At 46.0% G+C, this 20,340-nt stretch overlaps 1 protein-coding gene across 1 annotated transcript in view; it reads left to right on the top strand.

Moving 5' to 3' along the window:
• LOC146770421 (rho guanine nucleotide exchange factor 11-like) overlaps positions 1-20,340 on the top strand; it is a 327,379-nt gene that overhangs the window by 208,782 nt on the left and 98,257 nt on the right. The window contains exon 15 of the mRNA XM_085640471.1: positions 3,615-3,697. Coding sequence (XP_085496597.1) covers positions 3,615-3,697 — 83 coding nt within the window. The remainder of the gene's footprint in view (positions 1-3,614; positions 3,698-20,340) is intronic.

The raw sequence follows: 20,340 nt of genomic DNA, 5'->3' as shown, positions 1-20,340 counted from the left end.
CAGTTGAGTAACCCAGTCCTCATTACTTGCCCTACATAACTGTATGATACATTTGATCACACGGTTAAATCTGCCAACCATACCTTTTGCCACTGGGATTGTTTAGTGCAGTGGTCTCATGGTTCACACCACTGCTTTCAAGATAAAGCTTAGTTTTATTGGAGACACATTTCATTCCATTGTCGCTCAAAATGATGGCAGGAATGCCTTCCAATGTATAAATCTGTTCAAGGAATTCACAAACTGTATCCATAGTTGCCTTTTCCACCACCTTCACGGTACGCCATTGCCAAAAGAAGTCAATAAAAACCAACACATACTTCTGAGGTTTCCCAAAGGGTCCTACAATGTCAACTGGAATCAAACATTTACTCATAGTTGGTGTTAAAGTCTGTAAAGATTTATCAGCCAAAACACAATTGGGGCCCTCTCTTACATATCTTTCCACCTCAAGATCCATACCTGACCACCAAAACATCTTCATCGCAATAGACTTGGTTCCAGTAATTCTAGAATGCTCCTCTTGCTCCGAACTGATAACCATTCTTCGCAAATCTTGTAGTGGAGTTACTTTTTGTTCTCTCAGAATTGTGCCACTTCCAACAGTCAAGTCAGTCCTTACCTCCTGGAATGATTTCATAGATTGATCTATACCCTCTTTCCTTGGCCAACCGTCAATCAAGTAAGTCATAACTGCTTGTAAAACGTTATCCTTCTTTTATGTTTTACTCCATTCTTCTCTGACAGCAGGCATGCCACTATCGTGCACTTTGAAAATTCTACTGTTAAACCCTTGGATTCCAAAATATTTAACACCTTCATCAACCCCTTATCGTGTTCGTCCCCATTTGGACCAAAAATGAAAATATTGTCTTGGAATACCTTTACATCTTTTCTTTCCCAAAAATTTAAAACTTAAACCACTGAAAGACTGCAGCCGCCGACTCTAGGTGAAATGGTGTGAGCTTAAATTGGAAACACCCATCAGGGGTGACAAAAGATGTATGTTTCTGGGTATCCTGAGCTAAAGAAATTTGGTGGTGTGATGACAATAGGTCAATGGTGAATAACCACTTGCCAATTCTGACAAAAGTTACCAGCACATTAATTCTTGGCAACAGAAATTCGCCAACAATTATGATGTTGTTCAAATGGCATAAGTCAACACACAGCACATGTTGCCATTGCTTCGTCTAGCCAACACTAATGGGGGAAACCCAATCAGAGTCTTCTATTGGTTCAATAACCCCAAAGAAAACTTCTTCTCCAGCTCTTCAGAGACTTCATCCCTAACCATGAAAGGAATGTTCCTTACCTTGTGGACATTAGGTCTAGCATCATCCTTCAAAATAATTCTGTACTCAAATCCTTTCAAATTCCCCAACCTACCACTAAAAACCTTTGGAAATCTTTTGAGCATATCATTGCCCATATGCACTCCTTTATCAACCACCATTACTTGCTCTTTGCTACTGGGATCAAGCACAATGTGCAAATTTCCATGGTCAAACTAACCAAACACAAGGGGGCCCTTTCATAGCAACATGCAATCCGCCCGAGTCAGCCTATTCTTGAATCTCAAATTAAACCACCTAAACCCAACCATGTCAATACGTTATCCACTTTAACCCTGAGGACCCCTCCAACTTTGTTTGACAATTCTTTCTCTCCGCAGCTCCTCGTTGATGATAGTTTATGGGGACCCAGAATCTGCATAAATCTTTAAGGATACATCAACAACAGTCATCCAGCACTCAAATTTAGGTCTGTGAGATTTACCATCAACATTCAAAACAAGGCTTCTACACAAACTAGCTACATTGTGACAGTGCTCGTTGTCACCTTCTGAAGTTTTCTTATCTTCCTTACTTACTGGCTCACTCACACACGTGATAGTCTTTCCTTCTCCTGCACACTTTTACAAAATGCCCTACAATGCCACAATTGCTACACTTTTACATGGCAGCAGGCCAATTTTTGGTAAATACCAAATGTTCTTTACTGTCACAATGTTAACATCTGGTTTGATCTTTGGATTTGGAATCTTTTACACTGTACTTAGATGCTCAATTTCGAACAGTGTCATCATCTTTTGCATTCTGTTTTAACACCCTAGCACACCTACTCGACATCTCAGTTTTTAAAACAATTGCCAACACAACATTTAACGCCAAATCACCACTGACCCGTAAATGCTCCTGAATGGCTAGATTCTTGACGTGCATCACCAACAGGTCCCGTATGAAATTGTCTTGTAATACACCAAATTTGCAGTCTAAAGGTAATTTCTTTACCTCTGCGATGTACTCTTCCGCTTAGTCATTTTTCCTTGTTTCTGTTGAAGGAACTTGTACCTGGTAATTCCAATGCAAAATCTTTGGTGTATAGTACCCATCCATATCCAAAATTACAGCCTGGAAAACATTCACATCGTCCATTACCACCAATTTTGTCATTTGGAAGTGGAAAATATTTTTTGGCAACTGCATTCCCAAGCAAATAGATCTGCTTAAACCTGCAGTTCAATATATTCTCTGCTAACTCCGTCATCTACAGCAATCGACCCTTGCATTTACTTGCATACGTCTTCACTTGGATGCCATTGAAAGTTATATGAAGAATATGAAACACTTGTTGTTATTCAGAATCTCTGTCATCAAGGTTTCATGGAAGGACTCAAACAGTTATTCCACCCAGGGTACCTCCTGACCGTGTGCGGAACATTAACAGAATCATGAGCTTTTCTTTTGAACCTCTACATTTGTGCCCATTACAATTCCTTTACTGAAAAGTAGCTTTCCTTGCTGATATCACATTGTTAAGGCATGTTAGCCAATTTAAGACCCTGGAAGAGCCTTTCTTTCTGGTTCAGAAAGACAGGATTGGCTTAGAACCAACCCTAAATTCCCTTTGAAAGTGGTTCCTCCATTCCAACTCATTCAAACCATTGAGCTCCCATGCTTCTCCCCACAGTCATACTCTGTGGCAGAGAGGGCCCTTCACACCCCTGCTGTCAAGTGTGCTCTCATGTATTACATTGATAGAACTGAGCTCTTTTGCAAAACTCAACAACTTTATGTTGCTTTTACCCTGCCACATAAAGGCCAGGCTCTTTCAAAAGCTGGCATAGCTAGATGGATGGTCAAATGTTTTCAAAACTGCTGCATTACAGCTTGGAGGAATTTCCCTGCTCTGCCCAGACAATATTCTACTTGCAAAAAGGAGCCAAGGTCAAAACTAGACTGCAGGATAATGCTAAGCATGTTAATCTACAGCACTACATGGTACGAACAGATACTTATGATAAAAAAGTAAGTAGAATATTCCTTATTGCAAGTTGGTTGGATTATTTATTGTGTAATTGTGGAAAAAAGGAAAAAGTAGCAATTGTAATTTTGAGTAGCGTCGGTGTGCCCTATGACAGATTATGACCTCCTTGTCAAGAGATCCCTTCTATTGATTTGTATTTGTGGATCCTAGGCTTCAGTTCACAACTTGTACCAAACTCTTTAATATATAAAATTTTACCTGTGCCTATTTTTGTTTAAGGGCTTCACTAGACAAGGAAGCGTGTTTTAATCTCATTAACATTGATTATATTTCTCTCATCGTAGTGTGGCGATAAAGAATTCTGACGTCCCACCCATTCTCTCTGAAACAGTGCAGTTTTCAGCAGAGATGGAAGAAGTCCCTCTAGGTGAGTTCTGTTGCATGGAAAATCTTTAAAGCACATTAATTCTGATGGATACTTCTAACCGCATATTCCTCACCATTAGACTATTCGGCAGGCACCAGGCCATAGCAATGCTCCGGTGTGCTGGTAAATGAAGCTGTTTTGATCTTGTCCCATGCAGTAAGTGATGGAGTGGAGCCACATATAGATGCCACCCCATGTGACAATGTCTGTTCTTTCTTTCAATGCCTTGAATTGTGGATCTAGAGCTCTGCTCTCTTTTCTTTGGTTCACAAATTCTTTCAAAACTCCTTTCATGTATCTAAGGGAATGGTGTCCCCCAGCAAGGACTAAAGGGTTCAAACTATGCCATGACTGTCAGAAACAGGTGTTGATGGTGGACCCGCACAAGGTGTGCCTCTGGTGTTTGGGCTTAGTGTAAGACTCCAAGTCATGCGAACATTTTTATTTCATTCACCCGAAGGCAATTCAGGATCGTGAAATGAAAACTGTTTGCTACCAAACACCGAAATAAGTGATAGACTACATGTAAGTTCCGCTCCTGCTCCAAGTCGAGGGCACAGACTCATTCCTGCTTTCAAGGCCACTCCTGTGACCGATCCAATTCGTGTGCGAGGTCATCTGGTAAATCCAAATCTAATTCTAAGAAGAAGCATAAGAAGTTAAAGTGGGACTCAACAACAGCCAGCCACTCTCTGTCCCAAGGGAAGTCAGGTGGTGTTAAGGTGCCAATCAATCTTGCCCCAGATGCCGATCGTGGAGTAGATTCCTCAACTGGTTCAGTTGTGCCTCCCTATTTTCTCGAGCCATCTGCAACACCGCAGAAGGTTGAGGCCTTTAAGGAGGCCATGCTGCATATTTTCGGCACTCTGCTGGCTCCCTCTGGCACACCTTTGGGCTCCAAGGGCCCACAGGGCATCCAGTTAAGTTACCACTGGCAGATCCATTATCTGTGCCATCTGTGACCCTCAAACCCATCCTGGGTTCTGCACCACCTCTGGCGCAGACTTCCATTCCAGCTCCAAAATCTATGCTGGTTCCTTCTCCACTGACATTGGCCCAACATCACCAGTGGTGGCAGTGCATCAACTGCTGATTCAAGTGTCCGACTTCGAGCTGAATCCACTTCGAACTGACCAAGGTCACCCCTGACTTTACTTCAGAACACCTGGTCCTAGTATGCTCTGATTCAGTCAAAGCACTTCCTCTTCCACAAGGTCTTCCTCAGAGGCCTTTTCGCATTTTTAACTCTTTTTTTCCTTTAATTTTATTAACATTTCAATCATAAGAACATACATGTACATATTAGGATCCATCAGCATCCCCTCAACCTTCCCTTGTGTCCCAAAAGCAGACCTTCGCCAAATATAGCACACAGTAACATTTACATCCATGCTCGCCTTCCATGTTGTTTGTCAATCATTAACTGTTAACTCCCTAACAGTCACACCCTCCTCCCATTTCCATATTGTGGTTGTTAATTATAAATTGTAACTTATGCCTAGCCTCTCTTCATAATCAAGGAGGATCCCAGTAGGTCTTTCCTGATTTTATTTTCCCTGATCTATTTTTGGCAGGGACTCAACCCTCTGGTCCCAGTACTAAGGTCCTGTTTCTCTTGAATCTGGGGGGCTTTGTAAATCCTTCGACATTGTTGCCCATGCTCAAAGGTCATCCTCCATTTTTCGTCCTTCCGGATTAGTTTCATGTGGACTGCTTCTGCAGCTGCCTCTTCGCTCATGTCCCTTAGCCATGCCTCTATAGTCGGAGGCGAGATGCATCGTCAAGCTATCGCAATTCATCTTTACGCCAGGACAAGACCTGGAATTTCCTACTCGGCTTCCTTTTTGTGTGTGCTGGAACCAGCCCCAGCAACACTGTCGTTATTTCTAGGGATACTACCCACCTTGTGGCCGCCCTCCATCGGGTCAGGACAGTCACCCAATATGTTGTCAGCTGCCGGCATGCCCATACCATATGAATAAATTCTGCGTCTATATCTCCACGTCTAGGACATTCGTTCGAATATTCCCAGTAGATCCAGCTCTGAGTCCGTGGGGTGAGATTTGTTTGGTGTATGAAATTATATTGGATAAGTTTAAAACGTGCATTAGTATTTACGGCTTTAACCTGTAACTCCTTCATGTATTTACTTCCAGGTAGGGGCAGTTAGAGGCTCCCAAATTATGGTCTCCCATTTGTCCTGGATGGGAAGAGGTTCCCCCGGGTCATCCTCCCAGTCCGAGTGATATAGATGTGAGACTAACCGACGGCCCTCTGCCATAGTAAGCATAGTTTACAAGACGTTGGTCCAAGGGGGCTCCACCGGGAATGATGGCCAGAGTTTGCGCGCCACTCTCGATATTTTCCCATATTGTAAGAATTGGCCCATTCCTAAACCAAAAGCTGCTTTCGCTTCCATCCTTGTAATAAATCTCCCACTAACATAAAGGTCTCCCATCTGGTGGCACCCCCACCCCTCTGGCCATCTCCGCACCGACATGGAATCAGCTACCTCTCAAAATGGTTTCACCACCCATAATGGCATATTTGGGGCCTGAGGCGCACATTTTACTACTTTAAAAACCACCCTTTCCCATATCCTGGTAACATGTTGGACAATCTGTGGGACATCTGCCAGAGCCCCAGCCCCAAGCATCAAGAGCCCAGGGAGGGAGGATTGTTCCCCACATGTACCCGTGCAGTAATTGTTTTTCCTAATTCTCTTCATCGTCCAACCAGTGGACTACATGCTGTAAGTGAGATACCATATAATATAGTTCCACTCGAGGCATCTCCAGGCTTTCTGCGCCCCACGCCCGCTGCCGTGTCCGCAGTCGCACCCGTTTCCGTTTCAGTCCCAACAGAAAGTCCACCATCAGCCCCTCCAGTATTCGAAAGCAATAACTAGGGATCTTGTATAGGGAGTTTTGCATTGTATAAAGACATCTGGGGAGGACGATCATCTTTGCGATTGCAATCTTTCCCATTAGGGATAGGTGTAGGTACCTCCAGAAATGTATAGAGCTTTGTAGCCCCTCCAAGAATCTTCCTATATTGAGTTTCATGTATGATGAGGCTGTGTGTGCTAGTTTGATTCCTAAATACCTAGTCCCTTCAGTAGCCCAGGATAGACCCACCTCGGGCAACTCCTTCTTTGGCCTCATTGCCATTTTCCCCATGTGGATCAGTTTAGATTTCCTCAGGTTTATATGGAGCCCTGAAAAGGTCTCAAAATCCTGAAGAATTTTAATAATGACAGGTACCAACTGCTCTGGTTTCTTGGGCGAACACAGCAGTGTTGTCCGCATATAAAGATACTACATGGTTTGTCACCCCGAGATTCACCCCCCACTACGCCAACCGTCTCCGCAGTGTGGCAGCAAAAGGCTCCATGGTGGGTGCGAAGACAAGTGGGGACAAGGGGCACCCCTGTTGCATGCCCCGTTGCAACCGAAATGCCTCAGAGATCAATCTCCCAACCTTACCCGGGCGACCGGGGCAGTGTACAACAGCTGCACCCATCTATGAAAATCCAGGCCCACTCCGAATCTCAGTAGGACCAACCACATATATGACCAATTGATTGAATCGAGCGCCTGTTATATATCAAGGATCGCCATTGCATAGTCATCCTTCAGTAAGCATGGGGCATGCCAAACATATGCCAGGTGTCGTAAGCTGTGGGTGGTGCTTTGTTTCTGAATAAACCCAGCCTGGTCAGTATGGGTCGTGTGAGGCATGTGGGGATACAGACTTGCTGCTATGATTCCACTAAGTATTTTCATATCAAGATTTAGAAGTGAGATCGGTCTGTATGAATCAGGTAATTCGGGGTCTCCGTCTGGTTTCGGGATCATAACTGCCAACGCCTCCCTCAGGTAGCCGGAAGGGTCTATGTCCTCCAGGACTCAGCGTAATCCTACATCAGAGGGTCCACTAGCTGCAAGGCAAACATCTTGTAAAACTCAGAGGGAAGACCATCGGCCCCAGGGCTGTTTGCTGGTTTCAGACACTTGATAGCTGCCAAGACTTGTTCTCTGTTTATAGGCACTCCAAGAGCATCCTCCCCCTCTGGGTCGAGACTCAGCAAATCAAGAGTTTCCAAGAAGTCCCAGACCATTTTCGATGGTGAGGGTGCCTGTTTCTCATATGTTCTAGCTAACGTTTTGGCTAGGACCTCAAGGATAGCCTGCTGCATGTAAGCCAAATGTCTGGTGTCTCCCCTAAGTTTCAATATGGGCACTATGGTGGATTCCTTTCTGAAAAGCCTTTGGCAGTAGGCCTTGTATATGGCTGCTCCCCATTCCCCTAAAATCTGGGGACTCCTGTGGAGATGAGCCTCCAACCTGCACAACCCCTGCTCTTGCTTTTGTATACCGCATTATAGTTGTTTTCGCACGCCATAGGTTGTCTTGATAGAGACTCCCCAGAGGACAACCTTCATGGTTTCCAATTCCACTGCCCTACTTGAGGTCGATCCCCAGTTCTCCTCAAAGTAACGAGTCAGCGTTTCAGTGATCACTGCAACAAAGGGGGGATCCATCAACGCCTCTGCAAACAATCGCCAGGAGGGTATTTCCAGACATTCCGGTTTCCCCCACAGACTTCGCAAGACTGGGGAATGATCTGAGATATATCTAGGCAAGTACGTTATACCATCCACCTCTGAGGTGAGGTCTAAAAACAGGAAGAAGTAGTCAAGCTTGCTGGAAGTCCCTGTTGCCGGGGTACACACGAAAACGTTATTTTACTCGGGGTTGCAGTCCCTCCACACATCCCTCAACTGCAATCCCTCCCTGAGATCTTCCAAAGTCTCCGTCATCCGAAGCTTTGTGTTTGCGTGTGGGGGTTTCCTGTCCAGGGTTCCAGCCACCGCAGAATTTTTTCGCCCGCCACGGTTATAGCCACGCCCAAATGGGGCGTGCCCAATGTCATTAACTCAGGGAAGAAGGAGGAACAATCATTATTGAGGGCATATATACTGAGAATACTCAATTCCCTCCCATATAGTGTACCATGCAGAACCACATACCTCTCCTCCGGATCTGTTATGTGATGTAAATGTCTGAGGGGAATCCCTGGAACTACCCATATTAGTGTCCCTCTTGCAAAGCCTGAAACATTTTTGACTCATATTGTAATCAACCTGATAATAACGATGGTGATGATGAGGATGATTTACCCCCACACAATGATGTTGAGGAGGGTGAATTATTGGTTGTATGGATTAGACGCTTAGCTGAGGTCCTATACCTAAAGCTGCCTTCAATTGAAGTCAAGACAAATGCACTTACTGAGGTGCTGCACCCTTGGCCAGTCCCTACTGAGACCTTACTTCCATTTAATAAATGCCTGATTGATACCCTTATGTGTACTTGGACGGAGCCTTGCTCTTGACCACCTGTCAACAGGCAGGTGACCAGTCACTACAGACTAGCGCAAGGCAACCCCGATTTTCTTATGCGGCACCCAACTCCAGAGAGTTTAATGGTTCAAGCTTCTACCAGCAAAGCAAACCCTAATGCATGCCACACAACCTCTCCAGATAGGGAGTCAAAAAGGATACAGAAGTTCTGTAATCAGATGCTCTCTTCCTCCAGCTTGGCATTGTGTTTAGTCAATGCCTTTTACCTGCTAAGCCATTATACACACACTCTTTTGGGACAGGGCCAGTGTGATCTTGACTGCAGTCCCAGGGTAATTTTGAGACTCTTTGGCTCAAACCATTCAAGACGGCCAGGATGCGGTAAAATATATCATTAGAGCTGGCCAGGATACTACTGACTAATCGAGGTGCACCGTAGGCCCTATTTTGGTGCCTCATTGCCACATGTGGATGTAATCCACTGGCTTTTCTTGAGACAAGCAGGTGTATCCAATAGAGATGCCTTTTTATGGGACCTGTCTCTTTTGAAAAAAGTCTGTTTCTGCCCTCCAGTGGTTTCAAAAAAGCAGTACCACAGTGCATTCCATGGCTTTTAGACCCTGTCTGACAGTTTCATCAATAGCATAACCCTTCAAAGGCTATTCCAGAGGGCTGCTGTATAGACACCTCAGCAGTCACCCCATACCTTTCATGGCTGGGGATCAAGCAAACAACATGCAAGTCACTATGGTTCGACTCAGGCCTCCGCTCCTGTAGAATTAGCCTCCAAGCCATTGTAGATTGCATTTAGTGGTACTCAGCCACACTGGTGCACTCAGGCATTTTCTTACTGGGTGGCAGGCAGTGGCGGCTCCTCTGCTAAGGTGGAGGATTAGCGCCCTACTGCTTTTTTGCAGTGAAAGACAGAGAAAATAAAGTGATATTAACTCGTGGTATTATCATTTTATTTTCTCTTACTTTCACCCACAGATTTGCCTGAGGGGGCATGGGCAGGGGAGGAGTGTTTGTACCCTTCTAAAGTGCGCAATGACTGCTTGACGGCCCTATTGGGCCGCCAAAAACAGTCATGCGCACTTCGCATGTTCTCCGTGCAGGCTGCATCACAGCCTACGCGGAGAACATGCTCAGGCCTCCAGTTAGAATATGAGCACTGAAAAACGGTGCTCAGACCAATCACAACGCTGCAAGGCAGCATTGTGATTGGCTGACTGGGAGCTTGGGTGTGCTTCCAGTGGCCAACTCCGAGCAAGGGAGGACTACGGAGGTGATACAGGCGGGGAAGAGGCAAAAGGGTACGTTTTTAAATTTTTTATTTTTATTAGTTTCAGAAACACATATTGCGTATAGCATTAACGTCATACATTTTGCAAGAACTAGTTCAAACAAACAATCTGTGGCTATTCAGTCTTAGTGCCTAATTGCCCTCCAACACAATTAAATTTGTCGATACAGAAATTTAATTAATACATGCAGATTGACAGTGCTATAGATCATCACATTCTGATAACGTTTCTTGTTCCTTAGATCTCAAATATTGCAACAGTGGCTCCCAAATGTCTTTGGGTCGAGAAGGGGCTGGGAGTTCTTCTGCATACAATTCTAGGTTCTCCCTACAGTACACAAGATCCCTTATCCAATTGTCCGGCAGCGGAGGAGCTGAACTGTCCCATCTCATCGCCACTCTCCTCTTGGCCAACAGTAACTCAATTCTAATAAACTTGCCAATTGCACTTTTCAGAGCCGGCGTGTAGCACAGCAGACACACCTGTGGAGTACAATGTAGGGTAATAGTTGTCATGGTTTGTAGTCTGTGCAGCACCTCCACCCAGAATGCAGCCACCTGATTGCATTCCCAGGCAATGTGCCAGAAGTTAGCCCCCTGTGCCCCACATCGTTTGCACGTATCATTGTCCCGAAGGTCATATTTATGTAGCTTCAGTGGTGTGTTGTATGCTTAGTGCAAGAATTTAAAATAAATGATGCGTAAGTTACAATTGGACGTGAATGCGCTAGTTACCTGACAGCGATATTCCCACTTCTTTTGTGTGAGCTGAGGGAGGAGTCTATGAGTCCAGCAATAAAGGCTTCTGTCCGTGCTAATAATTTTCTCGTCTCTTGCAGCCCTTTATAGCTTAGTAATCAGTTTATGCCATGTGGGGCTTACTAGGAGTGTCTGTAAGGTTTGCAATGTTGGTGGTTCATCAGGAAAGGTATGGTAGTATGCCTGTATCGCGTTCTTAAGTCGTTGGAATTGGAATAAAAATAACGGCGACATGTTGTGAATATATTGTAACCGGTCTATCGTGATGAAACTACCATTTGGGTAGGGGTCTTGCATTTTGTCTATGCCTACTGATTTCAGGGCATGCATGGCTCCTGCCTCCTGTGTGACTGATAGTGCTGCATGTTGATCTAATGGGAGCATGGGGGCATATAGTGGGAGCTTCGCCGCTATCCGGCCCAGTGCCTGCCAGGCTGCAACCGTGGTATCTATTGTATTGATTTCCTGTTTGGGGGTACCTCTGTGCAAGTATGACAGAATGCATCTTAATGGAATCTGGTGTGCCTCCCCATCTTCAACCGCTACATGAGGAATGAATTCATGGTGCTGGTACCAGAAGTATGAAAACTGCGCTTGAGTGCATAGATAGTACAGATACATGTCTGTGACTCTAAAGCCACCTTTACCATAGTCCAGTATAAGTGTATCCCAGCTCACACGGGGAAGCTTGCCTCCCCATACCAACCTCATCAATAGCGAACATATGGTTTTTAAAAATTGGTGAGTCAATTTTATGGGTATGTTGCTAAATAGATATTGAAATCAGGGCAGGACCGTCATCTTGATACGGCTATGTGGTCAGCCAATGATAGCGGCATCCTTGATCATCTGTCTACCTGTTGTTTCAATACTGTGCAGGCAGCGCCATAGTTTTCCCTAATGACCATTTCCGGGTCGTGATGAACCCATATCCCCAGGTATTTTACAGGGTCGGATGCCCACTCAAGAGGAAACTCCAGAGCATGAGGGACAGTAATCATGGTCAGAGGTACTTTCACCGATTTGTTCCAATTGATGCTGATCCCCGAGAGGCGCTCAAACCTAATACACTCGCGCAGGATTGGAGCTAAGAACATTTGTGGTTCCCTGATAAAGAGCAACATGTTGTCAGCATAAAGTGATATGCTCACCAGACGATGGGCAAATCTAAGGGCCGCATCCCTATGCCGTTGGCTGATGAAGCAGGCCAGTGGTCCCAGCACAGGGGAAAAGAGCAGCGGCGATAGCGGGCACCCCTGTCTTGTGCCTCTACAGATCCTGATTGGTTCTGATGTTATCCCGTCAACCCGGACGCGCACTCTTGGACCAGTATACAGTAACCGTATCCATCTACTGTGGAATTCAGGGACCCCCATGCGCTGTGGTATTTGATACATATACCCCCATTCGATGGAATCAAAAGCCTTGGCTGTGTCCAGCATCACTGCCTCAGCCTGAAGCTTAGGGTCAAGAATATGGAACGTTGCGATAATTGTTTGCAAATTGTGTGATGTGGACCTGTCTGGAATAAATCCAGATTGATCTGGGAGAACCAACATCGGCATTAACGGTTGGAGCCTAATGGCCAGGACTTTTGCCAACACTTTTGCATCAGTATTAATAAGTGACAATGGGCGATATGATTCGCAGATGTGTGGTGGTTTGTCTTTTTTTTTAAACAGGGTGATTATTAGGGCTTCTCTTAGCGATGGCGGTAGTATTCCTGACTCATAGGCTTCTTCGTACATATCCAACATTTAGGGTGTCAGTTCATCCGCAAATTCCTTATAGAATTCACAGGTGAGGTCATCGGGCCCTGGTGCTTTCTTGTTAGGCAATGATCGAATTGCCTTGCGGATATCAGCGGCCTCAATTGGTTGGCAGAGATATTTGTGTGTCCTACGGATAGCCAGGCGGTCACAACATCTGCAAGGTAGTCTTCTAGCTCCTTGGAGTCAGTTCCCCTTTTGGAGGTGTACAATTCTGTATAGCATGTGCGGAATGTGCCGCAATTGCTGATGTGGAATAGTGATCCCCCTGTGTGGTCTGTGATTTTTGTTATGATTTGACGGTCTGTTCTTTGTTTGATCTTGTAAGACAGATTTCGTCCGTCTCTGCCTCCCTCGCCATATGCACGGGCCACGTGTCTCTTAGATAGGTAACGTACTTCACCAGCTGCCAATTCGTTATACTCTAGTATGAGATCTTTAATACGGGTGAGTGTTTGCGTGCACGGGAAAGTCTTGTTCAAGCTGCTCTAGTGTGTTTTCCACTCTGGACCGTTGGGCTTGGAGATCCTTAAGTATGCCTGCTGTTGTGCCAATGCGTTTGCCCCTGATACTGACCTTGAAGGCCTCCCAAAGTGTTGCAGCACTGCTCACTGACCCCTTATTTAAATCAAAATATTGGACTATAGCCTCCCTGATCTAGGGTGTATAGAGGATCAAGAAGCTCCTCTGATCGAAACCGCCATGTAAACTGATGGGGGAAGCTTAATAGGATACATACTGTGATTCTAATGGGGTTGTGATCGGACAGTGTTCTGGGTAGCGTGTCTTTTGTGGACACCCATGCATTAGCACTCTTAACCACCAGCCAGTAGTCCAGCCTTGACCAACTGCCATGAGCGATCGAGGTGTGCATACCCACCAGCCTATTAATGTATCGCTTTCTCCATGCGTCTACAAGACCTAGTTCAGCCATCCCATTGTTTATAACCTGAGCAGCTCTGGGTGAATGGCCACCACACTCTCTGAATTTGTCTTTGCTAGGGTACAAATGTGTATTAAAGTCCCGGCCCCAGATAATTTCAGCGCCAGGCCTGTCCCGTAATACATTAAATATGCCCTCAAAAAAGCCAGGCTCGTTAGTGTTGGGTCTGTATACATTGACTATGGTTATAGGTGATCCAGCCTATTTGCCGTGTATTATAGCATATCGTCCCACATCATCCGTGCAGGATTTAATCAAAGTGAACGGAAGATTTTTCTTTACAAGTGTGAGCACCCCTCTGGCATATGTTGAGTAGGAGGACGCCAGTCTGCACCCCGCCCACTGCGCACCCACTTTGTTTCAGAATGCTTTGTCAGGTGCGTCTCCTGCAGGAGTACTATCCTGATATTATGTCTGTTCAAATAGGCCATTACTTGTCTTATTTTTGGGGGGGAATTCTGCCCTCGAACATTCCACGTCATGCATGATATCCGCTCATTATCTAGCACTGTCATGTTATCCCGTCGTGAAATCTGCTTTTTGCATCTTTACAGTGGAGTGAAATATAGTTCAACATTGGTATCAAAGGATCACATTGAGCCATGTAAAACAGTCCCCCATTACTCCACCTCCTATGTCCAGCCCCACCCACTTCAGCACCCCCAACTTACCAAAGCCATCACTTAAACACAACAACAACCCCCAAATACAAGGTACAGTAGTCATTAGATGTGGGCTACACCCATGGGGGAGCGCAGGAGCACCTTTAGCCTCCCAGGTAACAAGGGAGGTGGCTGAACAACGTAAAGAAGTTACCCGCTTCTTGTATATATCTAAACTGAGGAAAGGACATAAATGTGTTCCTGCTTGCGGCATCAACTACAGTGCGTGTGTTACAATTGAATTAACTTACAGCCATTAGGATATCTGGAGGCATCTGAGCGTGACCATCTTATTTTGCATACAGAGAGCAAGAAGGAACCAAGTACCAATGGGTTTGTGGTATCATCATGCAAAGTATGAGCACTCAGCAAGAGCAACCGTAGTCTTTGTGCATCATGGATTAGTCCTCTTCTTCTGGTGTGCCAGATGTTTCTTGACTGCGACGCCTTAGGGCTTTAGCATAATCCATGGCTGCTTTAGGGCTAGTGAAGATCCTGAACTTCCCCTCCGCACCAATGCGCAGACGGGCCGGGTAGAGCATAGCTTATGGAACACTCTCTGCCAGTAGTAGCTTCTTCACAGATTGGTACTCCTTCTTTGATGCTTGGACCGCGGCAGTGAAGTCCGGATAGAAGGCCAGTTTATTTCCTTGATAGTTTATGGTGCCCTGTTCCCTGGACCTGCGCAAAACTGAGTCTCGATCCCTGTAGTTCAACAGACAGGCGATAATCAGTCTTGGTGAGGCACCCGTGGGGGGGGGGTTGGGGGGCAAGCCGCCAAGGTGCTCCGCCCCAAAGATCCAAAGATCTCACGTAGCATCGTCTCAACATAGGATTCCAGTCTCCCCGTGTTGGTCGATTCTGGCAGTCCAGTAATTCATAAGTTTCTACGACAGGAGTGGTCCTCAAGGTCCTCATTCTTAGCTTGAATGATGGCGACCACCTTTTTCATTTCGAGAGTCTTGGTGGTCACTTGTAAGTTATCCTCAGTGTCTGAGATGTGTTTTTCAGCTTCGCCTAACCTGGTGGCGTGTTTATCTAGTTTCGCCGACATATGGTCCATCCTGTTTTAAGCGCATAAATGTTTCCATCTATAGACTAGAGACTGCTTTGCATGGTTAGAAGCGTTGTTTCGAGTGACGTTGAGTGTTAAGTAATGGCATCCAGCTCTGAATCTGAGGTAGCTTTCTGCTGCGATCTGCCTCGCGCACGTGATTCAAAGTTGAGCCGGGATTGTCCTCTGTCTGTTTTCCCCATGCCTGCCCTCTTAAGTGTTACAGCAGTGTGTAGACTATTGGTGATCACCAATTCTCACTGGGCACTGGAGTGCACAACGGTAAGCTGTGGGCACATTGTTACAAAGGGAGCAGCAACCAGCATGCATGTACAGTATAGAATCCAAGGAGTGAATTTATTAACCTGCGCAAGTTTAGAGCCAGGAGATGAGCAGTACAGTCACAGCAGTGTGTAACCTAATGGTGAGCACCAGTCCTCACTGGGCGCTGGACCGCACAACTGTATGTAGCGGGCAATGTTGTTACACGGGGGAGCATCAGCCAGCATGCATGTAGAGCATAAAACTCCAAGGAATGTCTCTATTCACCTGTGTAGTTTCAGAATCCGGCGATGAACACTGCAGTCAGGATCTCACATCCAACCCGGCAATCACATTTTACACAAGCTGCGCTGTTTTTTAAATCAGAGCTGTGGCAGTGGGATATTGTGCTAAGTTCTAATGTCTGGGCAGCTGAGGCAACTCTCCACTGCACTTGCGCCTCAGCTGCACGTCAGTTGCTAAAATCAGCACCCAGTTCCTCCAGGATCACGGGCGGAACAGTGGGGCAGCAGAGGTCTAACTGAAGAGATGTCTCCGGCGGGTCCAGTCACAACACCATACTCAGAGGCATCAGAGGGAGGAGATTCAGCAAGCGCTTGCAATGGCAGCCCTCCGCACCGCCTCCGCTGCTCAACATGGGCCCGCCCGATGACCAGCGCTCGGGCACGGACACTGCCGGCCGTCCCGGAGCACTCGTCAAGCATTCAAAGGTATTGTGTCCCCTGGGAGGCCCTTCAGTGTTCACTTAGTCGTCCGCCGAGGCAAGGGCACGTGGAGGGGAAACAACCTTTACAACGCAGTCATTACAGAGCACTACCTTTACAATGCAGTTGTTACATCGCAACATCCTTTACATTGCATGCCATTACAACGCGGCCATTACATCGCATGTCACTACAACGCATGTCATTACAACGCATGTCACTACAAGGCATACCATTACAACGCATACCACCGCCACGGGACGCTGACCCACGGGAGACTGGGGTAGAGTCATGAGGGCAGAGCAGGGCCTCACATGTGTCATAGGTGCCTTCCGCAGAGTGTCACGGGGGAGAATGGGAGGTCTACCCCCAGGGCATGATGCCGAGGGCACATGCCAGCTGTGTACGGCAACATGGCGGATATGAATGCCACAGACCCAGGCCCGACACCAAGTCTGTACCTGTCCGTTGCTGACGACAACCCCCAGGCCACCGGCTCAGACACCAACGATGTTCCGCAGGAGGATGACGGTCACTCATGGTGCACAGGGTTAGTGGCACCACGTGTCGCAGGCCTGCGATATGGAATTATGCCTCACTGATTGAAGGGAGCCTTGTTCTGTGGCCGCTGCCACGGACTTGGGGTCCCTGCCATTCAGGACACGGTTCCACATGTAGGACCTACTGGGCCAAAGAGCAGGCCGGTGGAGCATGTAAATTAGTAAGGAGTGATGTGGACCAGCGTCGGGGGGGCAGCGATGGTCTGCGGAGGCTGCAGAGGTCGCGGGACTAGGGCTTGGTGCTTGCACCGGGACGTGTTGGACCCTCTGTGACACACGACGGTGTCGGCAGGTAAGCAGTGCGGCGCTGGGGCGGGCAGATCTGGTCTGTCCATCAGCGTCCTGGGTTGCAGGAGGCGCACAGGGTCGCAGGCCCCGCTGCTCACAGCGTCGCCCTCATGGCAGGCTGCGTGGCACCGCAGTGTCAGTGATGTTGGCCTTCCCGGGAGTGGACCACGCCCTGCGCAACGGGGTTTGTCACCACACCCCTGCGCAGCCCTGGCGTACTCGGGGCCAACCCACTATGCTCACGCACACAGGAGGGGACGCAGTGTGCAACACTCCCGCTATCTGTCCCATGGCCTGGGGTGACATGGTTGTGTCTGATTTGCAGGTGCGTGGTATGAGTCATAGGTATCCGGCGCTACAGAGAAAGTGCACAAAATTCATCCGTTTCTCTGATATGACGGTGCTGAAAGGCGTAGAGACACCACACACTCTACCAATGTAAGCCAGAGCTTAACAAAACTTCTTACTGAAGCCTCAGCACACGTAACAAATATAAATGTTAATTAAATTTACACATGAAATATGAGTACATAAAGCATAACTTTTTTAGAAAAAACAGAATACAATCTCTTTCTAGTCTTCTTTAATGAGACGATTCCAGGTGAAGTTTCGAGAACAGCCAACACGTGTTTCGTCGCAACGGGAATGTGACCCGCGACTTCCTCAAGGCTGCACAAATAAACAGAAAAAATGCCAACTCATACCGTGAAAGTACAAACATTACATGTAATCCACAGTAATCGGCATACAGTTTGGTGTCGTGATTCCAAACAGTGAGTAATTACATTGTGGAAAGTTGTTTTTCCAAAAGAAAGGAACCCATACGGGGATTGATGAGCAAAAAGTCTTGGAAGTAACCACATATATGGAGAGAGAGAAGACCCGATCGTGAGACTACGTGGTCACTAAGTGAACTACTATTCGTGCTCATTATCAGTAACCATATCGCCGTCGTGGGATGAAAATACCACGTCATAGTACAAGATACCGAAACTAAATGAATAACACCCAAAGTACCAAGGTGGGTTGATTACCTTTCTTGGTATTCGTGATATCTCTGTTTGAACACGGGGATTAAAAGATAAAAAACATCAGATAAAGATCAAACCGTCGTGCCGTTGTGCAAGTTCACATGCTAGTTCTATGTTTAACCTACTTTGATTGTGGTTGTAATTCCGGCCCACAAGGGGTTCTGTATTCAGTACGTGGAAACGAGGAATGACACGGCAACAATAAGGAGGTGTTCGAGTACAAACGCTTCTCTATGAAAAATATAATAGAATAAAGTATCAAGGTCTCCGTTTATAATAATCCGTCTGTGGCGATCTAAGTTGCCACATTTACACCAATAAAACACCAAGTCTACGTTAGCCATCTCACGTCAACTATCCCTAACGTTTTTTGGTGCCTCTAGTGTTAAATAAACAAGGCTAAAATATAAACCACGTTATGTCAGTCACCGGCACCATATTGCCCCTTAAATCTTTAGGTGCCCTTATACATATTATCCATGTACCTTAAATGTACGAATAGGGCTAAAATAAATCATCACAGTGTCCCAAAAGTCTCCGCGTCTCAGTTAGCGAAATTTTCCTACCTTACGTTGATCCAATAACGTGCCCCCGTTCCTACACGAATCTTTTTGGTGCGCGAAGAAGGTCCGCCGAGTGTGGCACCCAGTCTCCGAATATCAATCTCATGTGACAGGAAACCAAACTAAGAATATATCCGGGTTTACGTGTTTACGCGTTACGTACGTTCGTTGAAACGACTGGCAGGGTAAACAGACTATAAGTAGTGTAAGTAGTAAAATTATTCATTAAATTAAAGTTCCGATCAGACAATGTCATAAAGCTAATGGTATATCCGTAAATAATACGTTGCCTGAGTTTTAACGTGAGTCCGAACTGTGGTTGTTTCTATTAGTGAACTACGATCGTGATGTGTACGTGAATGGGCCGATTCCGTGTCTGTTCGTGAATTGCCTGTGGCTAAGTGCCCTCCGATCTCTCCATAGATACGGCTAACAATTGTTTCAGAATTGAGCAATAAGGCTCTGAGATGCTAACAAAATTCACAGTTACATACATATGTAACGTACGCTGTCAATAGCGTCTGTTACCCGTTTCGGGAATTACACACACACAGTGGACATAAACATTAGGAGTCCCGGTTTAGTATCGATAGGTATAACCTACGCGTGAGTAGGTCAATATCAATTTGTCCATTGTTACAAAAAAAGAGTACATCACTTGATTCTCCGTAATATACATATGACTGTTGTACATCGGGGTAAAGAAAAGCGGTAACTTCATGTGCCACATACATTTTCCTCTATTAAAAATTACAGTATATGCAAAAACATCGGTAGTACATTCGTATATCGGCAACTTTCTGTGCCATATCAATTATCTCCTTCATATCCTGGTATACAGAGTAATCTAGATACAGAGAAAACTAGATAGTACGTTCCTGTATCAAGTTGACTTCACCTGTTTCATTATTTAGTCAAGTCTATCTGCCCAGGAAGTAATGGAGCTCATGGTCAATGTTCATCCCATGCTCAGTACTTCTTAATTTCAAGATCCAGAGTGCCTCTTTTCGTCTTAGTGTTAATTCTCGGTTACCCCCACGGGGGTGTCTCGGTATATGGTCAATGCCATAGTACTCAAAGCGTTTCATTGTCGTTTGCTTGGGGCAGATAGACATGTGAGCAGCTATGGGGTATCTCATGTCCCCACTCTTAACCGCTCTCATGTGTTCCCCAATTCTTTCGCGTAGTGGCCTGATAGTACTACCAATGTATTTCTGTTCACATTTACATACAATAACATACACAGTGAATTTGGTGAGGCAGTTGATGTTGGACATGATTTTGTAAGTTCTGCCACCAGGGCCTTTAAATTCCGTGATTCTATCGTGTGCCCATTTGCAAGCCACGCATTTCCCACAAC

This window comes from Triturus cristatus, unplaced genomic scaffold, assembly GCF_964204655.1.
Source record: "Triturus cristatus unplaced genomic scaffold, aTriCri1.1 SCAFFOLD_367, whole genome shotgun sequence".
Lineage (NCBI taxonomy): Eukaryota > Metazoa > Chordata > Amphibia > Caudata > Salamandridae > Triturus > Triturus cristatus.
The sequence above is the reverse complement of the archived record's forward strand: the minus strand, read 5'-3'. Positions and strand labels throughout refer to the sequence as shown.